Source organism: Mustela nivalis (assembly GCF_964662115.1).
Source record: "Mustela nivalis genome assembly, chromosome: 13".
Classification (NCBI taxonomy): domain Eukaryota; kingdom Metazoa; phylum Chordata; class Mammalia; order Carnivora; family Mustelidae; genus Mustela; species Mustela nivalis.
The window spans coordinates 9,778,702-9,794,477 of NC_139032.1; the positions used below are offsets into that span (position 1 = coordinate 9,778,702).

The 15,776-nt window shown below is 41.6% G+C and overlaps 1 protein-coding gene across 4 annotated transcripts in view; it reads right to left on the reverse strand.

The window, feature by feature from the left end:
• Positions 1 to 15,776, reverse strand: part of DOCK8 (dedicator of cytokinesis 8) — a 202,456-nt gene that overhangs the window by 126,580 nt on the left and 60,100 nt on the right. For all 4 annotated transcript variants that reach the window (XM_082696632.1, XM_082696631.1, XM_082696634.1 and 1 more), the window contains one exon: positions 325 to 448. In XM_082696632.1, coding sequence (XP_082552758.1) covers positions 325 to 448 — 124 coding nt within the window. The remainder of the gene's footprint in view (positions 1 to 324; positions 449 to 15,776) is intronic.

Sequence of the window (15,776 nt, forward strand, 5' to 3'; positions counted from 1 at the left end):
ACCGGGCAGACTGGCCTCAGTGTGGATTTTCACTCAGTCCTCAGCCTGCCTTAGAGGCCCCACTGTGTCTCCTCAGGAATTGTTACGGGGTGGGGGGTGCCCCCCTCCAATTCTACCTATTTTCATTATTGAACTTGCGGGTTCTCATTTGAACACCAACTTCTACAGCTACAAACAGGTTTACAAAAAAAAAAGTCAGCTAGTAGCATTCTTCCTACTCTGACATTCTCTGACTCCAGCCCTTTCTCTAGTTCAAACACCAACATCATGCCCTGGGCAGAACAGCCCAGTAACCTGGTAACCATGTTTGTTGCTAGAAAATACCTGTGTGTTTGGTTCACGGCCCTCCAAGGACTCTGACTCAAATGTCTGTTTCTGCAGCGTCTTGTGAAAATCTCTTCGGGATCCAGACTTTTTAAAGCCGCCGATCTCCGGACTGCCTTGGTTTCTTTCGTTGTTTATGTTGTTGTTGTTGTTACGTAATTTGGAGAGAGAGAAAGAGAGAGAGGTACAAATGCGTTAGATTAAAAATAAAAGTAATGGCTGGGAGCAGATGCGGCGCTGAGAAATCTTGCAAAGAGAGGACCGATTGTGACTCCTCACATCTAATTATGCACCAGGCCTAATACAAGGCTCTGCTGTAATGAGATACAGACTCGCCTCCTGGCTGGCTCCTTATTAAAGGCAGGAACGGTCTGGGAAAATGCCACTTCGGAGGTGTGGTCATTTCAGCTGCGGGCTATTTGGCTCCAAGCTGATGCTTAACTATGACCCTAGTGTTAAGAGGCTGAAATAAATCTAGCACTGTGCAGAGCAGCAAATAAAGATCGTTTGAAGATTAAAAATAGAGGAAAACTTTGAATGTCCCCATCAGCGTGTTTCACAGTGAATTAGAAAGGCGGGACATGGTTAAGAAAAAAATAGAAATAAATGACCGACAGGCTGAAAATCTCTGCTGTCTCAATCTCCACCCCGTGCACGCCATCAAAGCGGGGTTTCAAAACCGTGTAGCTATGAAAAGGGTTTCAAAGATAATGGCTAGCCCTGTCACTGGGGAAAGAAATTAGACCATTGTGAAAAAGGCAACAGATAGAGGCTGTCAGGTACCAACTGTAGAAAGCTACGTGCCTATTCCCCATTTTTATGACTCAAGGTCTTCTTGGAAAAGAGGCTCAAAGTCAACCACACAGCCACACGCCCATGTGGCTTGATTTCTCCTGCTATTAGAAAAACCCCTGCATGAGTGGGTAAAGGATATGAAATAAGTACGGATTTATTAGGCAGATCAAGCAGGAAACAGATCGAGCAGGAGATGTGGGAGCGTTACTCTCAATGATCCACACACGGAGTTTATAACTCTTTGGGAGGGCGAAGTGTTGGGTTGTGCACAGACTTGGTATCCAATCAATTGTCGTTGATTAAGTTAATTAAAGGGGGGAAAAGAAGGAGATGTCCCAGTGTTGTCTACAGGGAGAACCAGCTCTGTCCTTAGATTTTACTGTGCTCTCAAGACAAGCAATTTGAAGAAAAGGAGACAAGAAATGGCCCCCAAAAGAGGGGCAAGATGGGCTTGGTGACTAATCCAAGTCACCGTCAGCTATAAATGGTCATCTTCGGGGTCTCCTAGCTGAACTGCCCTAAGCCCAAACCTGTATTCACGGGGCTGTATTCAGCATGCCAAATCGGGGAACTGAACAAAGTAAGTAAATGAGTAAGGTACACTCCAAGTAAGGAAAAGAGAGTGAGCACTGAGAAAAGATTTCAAGAGAAATATGCAGCATAATCTCGGGCTTAGAATTCCTAAACCCCAACCAAATAAATAAAATGTAATATATCATCTTGTTCATAAATGTCAATTAGCAAAAAGTATTTTGGGGGACCCCTTCAAACAATTCCCCAGACGTAACTAACCACTTAAAATATTTAAGAAAATTATGTTGGTTCCAGTTGCTTTAAGTGTGCAAATGGCGGTGTTAAGAAGAAGAGATATAGGGGCGCCTGGGTGGCTCAGTGGGTTAAGGCCTCTGCCTTGGGCTCAGGTCATGATCCCAGGGTCCTGGGATGGAGCCCCGCATCAGGCTCTCTGCTCAGCAGGGATTCTGCTTCCTCCTCTCTCTCTGCCTGCCTCTCTGCCTACTTGTAATCTCTTTCAAATAAATAAATAAAATATTAAAAAAAAAAAAAAGAAGAGATATATGTGTGAGCAAAATTTATTTTTTTTCGCAATTTATTTTCTACTATAATATTTTCTATGAACAGAGACCTTTGAGAGAAAGCCCCACATGGGATTTCATAAACCTGCTAGCTTTTTTTTTTTTTTTGAACATGTTAGCTTTTTAAAAGTGATTCTCATCCACATAAACTTCCCCAGCAACACGCATGTGTGCGCTGGATGCACGGCTTTGCTAGTGGATAAAATAGCCTTTGGGGACTCTCTCCAAGAGTTCAAAGAAAAGGCTACATGGACTATAATGTCTTGGGGAAAAAGTACCCAGCGCAAAGTAGTGGTAAATAGTGAGCTGTGTCCTAAGATCACTGTCGTCATTAAAATACACTGAATCCGTGCCTGTTTTTCCTGAAGGATCCAGTTTTAAGGGGAAACTTCCCAAAGGAATTAAGTACTATAAATTAATTCTAGGGCCGCCTGGGTGGCTCAGTGGGTTAACGTCCAACTCCTGATTTTGCTTAGGTCATGATCTCGAGGTTGTGAGATCAAGCCCCGTCTCGGGCTCCTCACTGGGCGTGGCCGTGGAGCCTGCTTAAACTTCTCCTCCCCCACTCGCTCTGCCCCTCCCCGCCTTTAAAAATTGATTAATGAATTAATTCTAAAATCGAATGCAAACAGTGAATTAAAACACTGTTTTCACACTTTGGTATCTGCCCTTGGCCTTCCTTCAGGCTTGTACACGCCAAAGGTTCAATGTCAGATGTCTCCTCACCAGGCCACCTGCTCGGGCCAGAGAAATAAAAATCAGGAAGCAGCCTAACTTAAGACCGTGTGTGTCCTGACAACCAGCCTTAGCTTTATTTCTTATCTTACAAAGTACACCTATTTCCAAGTATTTACTAACAAGTGAACAACACACACACACACACACATACACACACACACACACACACACAATTACAGCTCTGCACTTGCCCCCATCACCCTCAGTCACTTTCCTCAGTGCCTCTATTTCTTCATCAATGACATATAAACACGAGGTGAATTCTAGGATATTTGCCCAGCTTTAAGATTTTATGAGGAAAAAGTTCATACACTATATCTAGAAATATTCAAACCAGTTTTCTTCCAAAGAAATTAGATCTGGGAGAAGTCAAATTTATTTGGCTCTTGCTCTTCTGCTATTTTATGCAAATACTTTCTTTCTTTTTTGGTCTTCCATTGTTTGAACATTTTCTGGAGTTACTTAAATGAACCCCAAAGACACTGACAAATAGGCATTAAGAAAATGAGTCACAGAATAGTGTTAAAAGTTCACAACATAGATATATGCTAACTCTCTATATGTGCCAGCCCTCAGCATTTTGGGGATGGGAAGCATTTAGACTAAAGATTTTCATGGTTGTGTGTTTGAAACCAGAGCAAATGTTTCCCCCCTTCCTCGTTCCGGATTTAGCATCTACTTCCCCATTTTGAAGTCTCAGAAAGTCACAAAGCTGCCTTGTGGCAGCAGGGGTAGAGCTAGCTGGGGGAGAGGATAAGGGGTGGTAAGGATGTAAAGATGACTCATTTTAAAAGTGCCAGCCATGGAAGGCAGAAACCACCACCCGTAAGTAGTGAGGCTGCTTGCTGAGTGACAGTGGCCACCAGAAACCGCAGCCTCGCTACCCAACGTGGGCAACTGAGCCAAATAAAGCCCTGCTCCTGTTGAACCTCTCTGCAGACAAGAGAGAGAGAGGGAAGTGGGCCAAGTGGTAGGAAATCTATTCTTAAAATGAACAAACCTACTGCTTCTGAAGAGAACTGCATTCCTTTTCTCCAGACACTACCTACTGTTGTATATTTGGGAACCACACAAAGACCAAACATATTTTATTTATTTTTTGAAAAGATGTGTTAATTTTAGACAGAGAAAGAGAGAGAGAGAGTGCAAGCTGGGGGAGGGACAGAGGGAGAAGGAGAGAAGAAGACTTCTGCCGAATGAGAAGCCTGACATGGGGCTTGATCCCAGGACCCTGAGATGGTGACCTGAGCCAAAATGAAAAGTTGGATGCTTAACTAACTGAGCCACCCAGGCACCCTAAGACCAAACAGATTTTAAAGACCAAAGTCTTGAGAGAAAGTATGGAGTGGACAGAATTTGGCTCTAGAGGCTGGGGTCAGGGTTCAGATGCTGCCTCCTTATGTACTGGCCATGAGATCATAGGCAAGTGATTTCATTGCTCTGAGTCACAGTTTCCTCAAGGGTGAAATGCGGAGTAACACTGCTCATTTTGAAAGCCTGTGTGATGACTGGAAACAAATACACATACATCTTCTTCTCCTTCCTTCACTTCCCTTTCTTTCCTATCCCTCCCATACAATTTGGCACTAAAGCCATCAGAACATGGCAATCCTCCATGCCTTAGGATGGGGAGTAGGTGAGGAAGCCCAAAACGGGAAGTTGAAGGCCAAACAGGGGGAGGAGAACATGCATAGAAAAGGGCTGCCTGGCATGGAGAATCAGAACTCACCTGGGCTGAGGGGGGCGCCCACGCCTGGAAGAGCCTGGCATGTGGTAACAGAGTAGACATTCTGCATAGAACAAAGAGGCATGCACCTGGAGGGGCAGCCTGCCAAGTGTGTCTCTATGGAGGGGTGGCCTGGCACTCAGTATCAGTGCAGGGCAAGTCACACAGCTTGGTGTGGATGGTGCCCATCCATGGTACCTGTCGCAGGGTGTTAGTGTCAGAGCCAGCATATTAGGAGGAGGGTGACTGTGGGATGGAGAGTTGAGGTGGTTGCATATCAGAGGATTAATCAAATAAACATCATAAGGACAATAAGAGTCATGTTTTCCACTACCTGAGAAGGGATAAAAATATGGAAAGGAAGAAAATTGGAACAAATACTCTGATGTCGTGTTGGAATTACATGTATCAACATGAACTCATGGTTTTCAGAACACATGTGCGTGTGCGCACACACACACACAAACACACACACTCCCTACCACTGTTCACTGAGAAGACATGGGAGGAGTGACACTTTAATAGCAATGAGCACACTCAACACCTACAGCTTGGCTTCTAAGTACCACTTTCCACTTAAAAGGAGTCATATCTACTTGGAGAAATGACTGAATCCAGTGGTGAGGAAAGGAAACTGTAAGAGCAGCTTGGAATACCTTGTGACCAAAAGCAAGGATGGGCTCAATGGTTGTTTGAGGGCATGTGAAAAAGACAAAAGGACCAGTTGGAGGGATTCACACTGGTCAAAGTGAGGACAATATGAGCATCAAAATAAACCACAGAACTAGATTCAAACTTACTGAATAAAATAGGAAACTATGATTCAATACTGATACAAATAAACTGAAAGTTTGGTGAGGAACTGGGCATTTTATAATCATCAAATCCAGATGGAAGGATTATTATGTCTAAAAAAATAATTGCCCTGTGATCTCAAGGTCATAAAAGTCAAAGAAAGATCCAGGAATTGTTCCAGAGTAAATAATACTAAAAGCATGTGACATCTAAATGCAATGCATGCCTTTCAACTAGATTGTCTTGCTCTAAAGGGCATTCTTGGGACATTTGGTTAAAGCTGAATAGGGTCTGAGAATTAAATGGTAACAATGTATCAATGTGAATTTCCTGAATGTGATGGCTATATGCTAATTATGGTGGAGAATGTCCTTGTTTGTAGAGATTACACGCTAAAGTATTTGGGGGTAATGGAGAATTAGGTTGGCAACCTACCCTCAAATGGTTTGGGGCAGGGGAAAAAGATCTTTGTGTTATACTTGCAAGTTTTCTGGGTATTTGAGATTGTTTCAAAACAAAAGGTGAAGAATAGACTGAGTGTCTGGCATTGTAATAATTCTGTTAGTGGGTCCTATTGACCAGGCTGTGTATCCATTACTGTAGCTGCTGTGAGCATAGGAGCTCTCATATCCAGAGACATCTAGACATCTAGAGTGATTCCCTCTTCCTGCCAGCCCTCTAACTTCCCACGTTGGCTGGGTGGCTATGAGCAATGACTGACTGATGAAGGGGTACAATATTGCCACACCCTGCCTCAAAGCTGGACAGTGGGAAAACTTTGTACTGCTGTCCCTCCAGGGCACCTGTATGTTGGCCAAGAATTTTTCTGCAGTCTTATCCTGAGTTGACTCCTTCTGCTTCTCTTTCTTGCTTCCCTCATCCCCTTACAGGCTTTTCCTAAAAAGGATACTCTCAAAAATCATGTGCATCTGAATCCCTACCTCAGGCTCAGCTTCTAGACCATCTCAACTAAGACAATCACCCACCAGCTCAATGAATAATAGTTATTATTAGTAGTAGCAATGACAATACCATTATATGTAACACCAATGCAAGTGTTACCATCTAGATGACCATATTTTATGGAGATGCTGAATTTAAAGTCTTCTAACATCTTTATTTGTGAATAATATCATTTTCATATGGGAAATTTACTTTCTTACCAAAAGCAAAAGTCGAACTTGGAGAAGCACTCACTTTAGGATTTCACTTGCAGAATTCTCCCAAAAGACCAATTAACACCCAAGTGATGTTACTGTCCGCATTAAACTTGTTCCCATTCCACTCCATTCCTTTTAGGAATTCTTAGTGGATTACCTTTCCCAGTCGTGCAGCTAAAACCGTGGTTTCGATTGGATTTTGGGACTTCAGTTTTCTGATGGCTTAGTAGCAATGATTCTCAATGAGGGTAATTGATGCTTCCATTTTTGATTGTCTCAATGACCAGGAGGTACTACTATATATCACATCCTGAAATGCCTGGGGCATCCCACACAACGAAGAATGATCCCAACACATCTATCAGCATCCAACACAGCTATCAAATATCCTGTCTTTCATGGAGGTGAAAAACCAGCCTGTAAATATGTGAGCCAGACCCCCAGTATTTTTGCACCAAATTTTCCAGCAAAACAACTACCATATAAATGTAGGGGGAATTAAACTCTGTGATGGTTCAATCTCTACCAAGAGCTTTCTCCCCTTTTTGGAAAATCACATTACTAACAGCAATGCTACTTGTGGTCTTTGAGTCACCCACACAACACACCTGTTGTCGTCTGCTTTTGTAGGTGTGATACTTGCAGTGATGGTTCCCGCAGCTGCAAAGAGCTACTTGATCATGTTCTCTGATGGAGCTGTGTCCAAGCACTTGCATATTTACATACATGCTATTTAATGTATTATGCTTCTTATAGTTCTCCTTTATATAACAGTAGGGACAATTTATTAACTTTTAAAAATAAGAAAGTTCATGGGTGACAAAGATGGTATTATAAAATACTCATTACACAGAAAGATGCCGTTGGGTCTGATAGATCCAAGAACAATTGTCTTAAAGAACAGGATATGGATGTTTGCTTGCTAACATTTCATTCATTCTCCCATTCAACATATGTCTATAAACTATCTCCTGAGAATAAGGCACCAAAGAGGAATGCACAAAAGTCCTAGCTTTAAGGGAGTCCCTGTCCTCCGTGAAGTCATAGTCTAGTGAGAAATACATATTTAATAGGGGATAGAAACATTCAGAAAAGTCATCAGAATGCAAGAGGCCCTCTGCAAGAGGGCTACCTGGGTGGCTCAGTCAGTTAAGCGTCTGTCTTCAGCTCAGGACATGATCTCAGGGTCCTGGGATCAAGCCCCACATTGGGCTCCTTGCTCAGTGGGAAGCCTGCTTCTCCCTCCGCCTCTGCCCCCTGCCCCCTGCCCTTGCTTTCTATCACTCACATGCTCTCTCTCTTGAATAAATTAAATCTTAAAAAGAAAAAAAAAGAGTGCAGTGTAGAGTATGACAAGAGTTCCCAAGAGAAATACAAACAGCAGGCTTCGAAAATTTACAGAAGGGAGCCACTTCCTCCAGCCAGGTCAGGGTAGGCTTCATGAAAGCCCTGGCCTTGGGGCTTCAGCGGGGTGTAGGTTCATGGGGATGGGAGGTGTGTGTCACAGCTCAGGAGTGGCTCAGTGATTTCCACAGCTGGATCGCTCTCTGTAACTGCACAGGCTGACGAGCCTTGCTTGCTTCCTATACTTTTAGAAAGCAAATAGCTGAATACCTTGGCAGCCAGCACAACAAATGCATGTCATAATAAGCAATTATTGATCAGGGAGACATTTTTATGGTGTTTTGGGAGTAACTGAATTATATGCACTGATGTGTTTGAATTTTAATTGTTTACCAGTTCACTGGGAGTAAAATATGGAGTAATAAAACAGATGATACCCCATTCCTTGATGTCCTAGCTCTCCTTGAGCACGACCTTCCTTCAGAATTACTTTAATCACCCAGGATGAAAGACAAAGTCTAAGGGCTTTTACGAGGTTGCTCATAACATTCCTGAAATGTTTCACTGTCGCTGTGCATAATACACCGAGAATAAATAACATGCGAACAAGTTTAATTACTTAAGAGCTCGACTTTCCTCCAAGACACCAAACACAATGTAAGTGAATCACTCTTTAGTTCATGCAGAGAAAATGGCAGAGGAAATAATGCTGAAGTATCTAATGTGACCCCAAAGATGCCTGCAAACATCAGTCCAAGCAAAATAATCAAATATTTGGAAATGAGATGAGATGAATATGCAACCATGGCCCCATTCTATTTGTGAGATTGAGGGTCATTTCCAAAAGGCATGGAGAGAAAAACACTATCATTTTTAGAGCAATGACACCACATTTTATGGTGTTTATGTTTCTAGACATGAAGGATAGAATGGAACCCATTCAAGGCATCTTCCATTATAAGTACCACAAACATCTCAAGTAGGAAAACATATTCCAAAAGGAGATCACGTAGTTTGTGTTTCTGTGTAGTCGAATCTTTCTTATTAAGTGAAAAAGAAATTCTAGAACTTTCCTCTTTCCTTCATAGGCAGCATTCTTTGTCTGATTTAAAAGCCTCAATTATAGAACTTGAGTGGCAAATGCTCTATAGAATTATGAGCGTGGGAGGGAACACAAGTGGCCATTACTCCACTCCCCTGCCCCCTAAGTGGGATTCAAAGCCATTATCACAGATAGCAAGGACATAAAAGACTATCCTTAGATATTACAGAGAAATGTAATATCAGCAAGGAGATAATTGAGGAATAAAAGAGCTAAGTAAATCAGTGTTTGAGTGCGTGGTTATGGATGGCAGAGACATGTCCATAGAAGGTGAAATGGCTTCATTAAGTATGGTCTTCCAGAGGAAAGCAGTCCCCCCTCCACAGTGCATTAAAATATACAGGTAGAATTTTTGGTTCATTCCTTGGACAGGCTAATATAAGTGCTTTATCTGAAGTGTTCAGATCTTATTTCACTTGAAAGGAATATTTTGGATGGGTTGAATTGGAACTAGATAAACCCTAAAGCCTTCTGATTTTCCAAACTTTATCTGTATTTCAAGAATATGGAAATTATAGTGCTTTTGAGGGGAAATCTACCCTGAATCATTAATTGAAAAGAAATCTTCAGTAACACTGAGTTGTCCCTTGTTTTTTTCCTTTGCATATAATCTTACTAACATCTAATTGAAGTTATTTGTCAACTGGGCAGGGACACGTGAGCCATATTCTGTAGTACTATTTTTAAAATATCATAAGTGGTAGCTAATCTATTATGATAGGCCAAGATATCTAAGCATTTTGCATATGTTAATTTATTTATTGCATATAATATAACTTGTGTGGTAGACACTGTTCTAATTCCTGTTTTCCCAATTAAGAAATGGAGGCACACACACAAAAATAGTTTGTCTTAGGTCACACAGCAGTAAGTGGGGGAGCCTGGACTTGAAACCATTTACTCCTGCTCCAGAGAAATCATCATTCTGTGAAATAATAAAGTAAAACCATAGCAAAGTAATAGATCTTCCATTTAGCGAGTAATTAATCAATGTCAGGAACTATCTTAGATTTCTACCCATTGATTTTAGGGCCCAATTACAATTCATCTTTTTTAGATGACACTTGAGTGAGTTGTGACAAACGCAGAGTTGTGTAACCACCACTGCAGTCAAGACTTAGAACAGTTCCAACACCTCAAAAGTCTCTCGTGACCTTCTGGAGTCCCTTCCTTTGACCACCTGAAGGCTCCAGCAACTGCTCATCAAGTTTCTGTCCCTACAGCTCTGCCTCTTCCTGAACAGCAAACAGATGGAACAATGCGTTAGGTTCCCTTGTCTGGCTTTTTTCTCATTGCGTGATGTAACTGCGAGTCATCTGTACTGCCTCAGGCATGAGGAATTTGTTCCATTTCACTGCAGAGTAGCATTGGGCTGTATGGACGTACCAGAGTCTGGCTATCCCTTACCCCACTGCGTACGATTTGGGCGGTTTCTGATTTTTGGCAGGCACAAATAAAAGTGCTATAAATATTTGCATATAGATGTTTAAAGGAACAGAGGTCCTCAGTTCACTTGGGTAAATACCTAGGAGTAGGAAGTCAGGTGGTACGATAAGCGTATATTGAACTGGGACTTGAGAGAAGATAAGGGAAGAAAACTCAATGACAGAAACAATATTCAGAAAGTAAATATAGTACATCCAGTTACAAGAACTAGAATACAAGTTCAGGAATTCATATTTTATTTTGACCAATCATGTCCAGCACTGGCTAGGATACGGGGGACAGGGCAGTTTCACGCCCAGATGGTAATGGAGCCAATTGGTATAGCTTTCCTGGAGAAAAATCTGGCAGTCCTTAGGAGGACGTGTCATATGCCCAGACTTCATATCTACCCTTGGAAATCCTCACACGCACGTGTCGGGGCAAGTGTGCCTAGATGTCTATTTTGATGTTATTTATGACTGTGAAAATTGGAGACAATTTCAATGTCCATCAATAGAGAAAGATTTGGTAACTTAATGATACATTCCTTCACCTCACCCCTAGAATACCAGGCAGGGGGATAGATCTCTGACACGGAAGGAATGTCAAAGACATTACTGAGGGGCACCTGGTGACTCAGTTGTTGAACGTCTGCCTTCGGTGCAGGTCATAATCCCAGGGTCCTGGGATCAAGCCCCACATCGGGCTCTCTGCTCAGCGGGGAGCCTGCTTCCCCCTTTCTCCCTGTCTGCTTCTCTGCCTACTTGTGATCTCTGTCAAATAAATAAATAAATAAATCTTTTTTAAAAAATGAATCAAATCTTAAAAAAAAGATATTACTGAAAAAAATGGTACTTTGTGTATATATACAACATACATACATATTTATAAATGTGTACTTACATACATAACATTTATGTAAAATACAAATATCCATCTATATGTTGGTGAGGGTCTGATAAACTCTGGAAGCCTGTATAGCAACAACATCCGTGCATTAAGAGGGGGTTGAAGGAAGGGCAGGGAGCGAGCAAGGAGTGAGGCAGAGACCGCCTTTTACTTGATACACTTCCACATGGCTTGATTTCTTTCAAAATGAGCATGTATTATTTGACAAATAAAATGACAGATTCAAAGGAGAGCCAATTAATCACTAAGCAGCAAGTGGCCAGCACGCCCACAGTGTCCTCCTCCAACTTCCCAGTACCCTGCTCAAGAAGACCCAGAACAAATGGACACTCACCCAAATGAGCAGAAAAGTTAACACCTGAATCTGGACAGAATCTCTGTGGCTCAGATGGAGCTGGCAGAACGATGTCCCATTCCTTGTCCCCACAAAGGGGAACACATGACACTTCATACTGTCCTTCCTGCCAGGCCCTGAGCAGTCAAGGTCTACATGAGCCAGAAATCTGAATGCTCCTTCTTCATGGTAGTGGCTTATGGATGGAGCCAGGGCCAGACTCCCCCTGGTTGCACTCCCTTTTTGGCACCAGAAACCCCCCCTGCCTTGCCTTTCTCTTTCTATCATCATTCAACAATGACTAAGAAACAACTCATAGGGGGGCGCCTGGGTGGTTCAGTCTGTTAAGCATCTGCCTCCAGCTCAGGTCATGATCTCAGGGTCCTGGGATCGAGCCCTGCATCGGGCTCTCTGCTCAGCGGGGAGCCTGCTTCCCTCCCCTCCTCTGCCTGCCTCTCTGTCTGCTTGTGATCTCTCTTTCTCTCTCTCTCTCTCTGATAAATAAATAAATAAATAAATAACCTTAAAAGAAATAACCCATAGGAAACAATTGAGCTGAAAATGTATGCAGGGTTGGGAGATGTCTGGCAATAGTGTATCACAGTATGTTGTATTCTCCCCACAAATAAAATATTACAGGTACATATGGGGCAGAATGTGTGCTAGGAATATATTTTCATGTTTGGAGTACCAAATTCAGAGTACCAAAGGATCAAACAGTGGAGCAGAAAAAGGTGCTTCCTCTCTAAAACACCAGTCAGGGGCACCTGGGTGGCTCAGTGGGTTAAAGCCTCTGCCTTGGGCTCGGGTCATGGTCCCAGGGTCCTGGGATTGAGTCCCACATTGGGCTCTCTGCTCAGCAGGGAGCCTGCTTCCCTCTCTCTCTGCCTGCCTCTCTGCCTACTTGTGATATGTCTGTCTGTCAAGTAAATGAATAAAATCTTTAAAAAAATTAAAAAATGAAAAAAATAAAACACCAGTCAAAGCTTCCAGAAACTGGCAATGAGTTTTAGAGTTGCATACTCCTACCGAATTTCTCAGAAGGGAACTGGCCCATTATACAAGCGCGCAGAGAACAGGACCAACAGCAACTCCCAGCCCCAGCATGTTGCCAAAGATAAAGCTAAACAAGATACTACTTTGTTTCATGAGGGGAGAAAAAGGGCACAAAAATTTGAATAAAATAAATATACGAATAATCATTGTTGCTATAGAAGAGATAAAATCAAATAGAGACTCAAAAGGGAATTCAAAAGGGATCATGTGACTAATGGATTAACATTTTGACTTAAAATTCTCAGTAAATAATATCAGGTTTGTGAATTACATTTAAACCATGACAGCAAATATAGAAATCACAAGGAAAATTAGGAATACAGATTTGATTATGTAAATAAATCTGAATGTTAAAAAAGTTAGAAGCAATTTTGAAAGACAAAGAACATACTGGAAAAGGAATGTGTAATATATGCCAGACAAACAATTACTATCCCTAATAAATAAAGGTAGTCCTAGAGATAAACAGGCCCAGACAAATACATTAATAGAGGCGCACAAATTTCAGGAATAAATAGGACATGAAGGAAAAATTATAAGCTGGCCAACTTAATATACGGACAACGGATTCCCCAATTTCATAATCAAAAAATGCAAATAAGAGAGTCTCTTTGCAAGAAAAATTGGCAATTTATTAAAAGGTAACATCCAATATTCTTGAGGATTCATGCACATATTATTGATAATTTTTCAGTTATATTATTTCCAAATCCTTAAATTTGTGCATAATCCTAGACAGAAAAATTCCTCTTCTAGGGATTTATTCTGAAGGAAAAAAAAAAATCATAGCTATGCACAAGAATGTTACCATTTTGGAGTATAATCCTAAAAAACAGGGACTCGTGTGGGGTGCCTGGGTGGCTCAGTGGGTTAAGCCACTGCCTTCCGCTCAGGTCATGATCTCAGAGTCCTGGGATCAAGTCCCGCATCGGGCTCTCTGCTGAGCAGAGAGCCTGCTTCCCTCTCTCTCTCCCTGCCTGCCTCTCCATCTACTTGTGATTTCTCTCTGTCAAATAAATAAATAAAATCTTTAAAAAAAAAAACAGGGACTCGTGCAAACACTAAAATTGGTTAAATGAATTTTGATATAAATATATCATACAACCATTAAAAATTAGATTGAGGAAGAATGTTTAATAGCAAACAGAGATAATCACCAGTTACTGTAAAAACCCAAAATAGCATCATGCTACAAATAGTATCATAATCTGATTTAGTTTTTATACAAATACAGATAAAATGAAATATGATGTGAAGGCTATGTATCAAATGTTAATGGCAGTTATCTGTCTATAGGAAACTGAATGGGTTTTTCCCCTTTTGTTTCCCTATAAACTCTAAAATGTCTAAAATAAATATTCCAAAGGAGTCCTTTTTTCTTTTAAGTTTGTGCAACCTAGAGGGGAAAAAAAAGAATATTCCAACGGGAATTGCCATGAGGAATGAAAAAAAAATAGTGTCCCAAGAAGCAAATAGAAACCAAATGTAGTAAAACAGACCTTTCTATTTATTGTTCCTTCTCAGACTTTTTTTTAGAACCGTAATATCCAGAAAGTATCTCTAATTACAACATTAAAAAACTTGAGAACAACTTGTTCTGGAATTTTTTATTTATTACCGGCCAAGCATAATCTTCCTTGACTACCTGGCAAACTTCGTTTTCCATTCATGTTGGAAATTAGAACACATGATGGATTAGCATCTAACGTTCTCTTAATCACTGTTTACAAGCTCTGCTTTCTCTTGCTTGGCCATTGAAAATAGTATGCTTACTGACACTGCTCCGAAAAGCATCAGCACAAATTCACTGGCACACTTCCGGGACCTGGATAAAACCCAACCCCCACAGTCTTTTGCTCTTTATCCCATAGAACACCAATTCTTCCAGCAGTACAAGAGAGGTGAGGAGAGCAGAATTTCACTATTTATGTCTTGACAGAGGCCCTCTGATGTTTCTTCTACTGGGATGTGTCCTCAGTCCGCTCACACTCCCCTCCCTGATGCCCAACGTATTCGCACACACAGGCTGAGAATTTTTGCGTGTCTACATGTTTCTCATGGGATGGTACTGTCCAGGTTATTGACGTAGAGACACAGACCTCAAGACAATGTGGTAGAACATTTGGCTAACCCAGGAGAGAAGGGCCCTTTTGACGGGAAGCTTAGAAAGTTATCTATTTCTTGGTCATGGATTTAAATGTTACCTTTGAATCTGAGGCCAAGTTTCACTTCATTAATTTCCACCCCCCCTCAGAATTCGTCAGAATGGAAACAAAACAAAAAGGCCCTCTTCTTTATATTTAAAACGTAACTTTCTCCTTGCATAGGTGAATGACTAACCAAACTGTGATAAATCCACACAGTGGAATGTTCGTCAGCAAAAAAAAAAAAAAAAAAAAAAGAAAGAAAGAAAGAAAGAAATGAGCTCTCAGATCACAACGAGACATGAAGGAACAAGGCAAAACTGTGTAATCAGTAGAAAAGTAAGTGGCTGCCAGGGAGAGATGAACATGGGGAAGCACAGGAGATTTTTAGGGCAGGGAAACTATTCCGTATGATACTGGGATGGCAGACGCATGGCATTATGTAATTGTCAAACTTGTAGGACCTTGGATACAAAAGATGAACCCTAATGTAACCTCTGGGCTTTAGTTAATAATAGTATATCACTATGGGCTTATCAGGGATAACAAATGTATCATGTATCTTAAGTAAGGTCTATCCAAGAAAGAATGAATCAGCCAGAGGAGGCTGCATAAAGACAAAAAAAAAAAAAAAAAAGAAATGTGTCGTGGTCTTGAATCCATAAGTAGGATCTGATGGACAGGGGAAAGCGGGAGAGCACATCCAGAAGGGTACAGCAAGGGCCCAGGTGTGGAGGTAGGACTGAGTGGGTTATGAGGACGAATAGGGAGGAAGAGGCTCCAGGTCCAGCAGAAAGGAAGTGGATCTGGCCCGCATACAGTGGGACCAG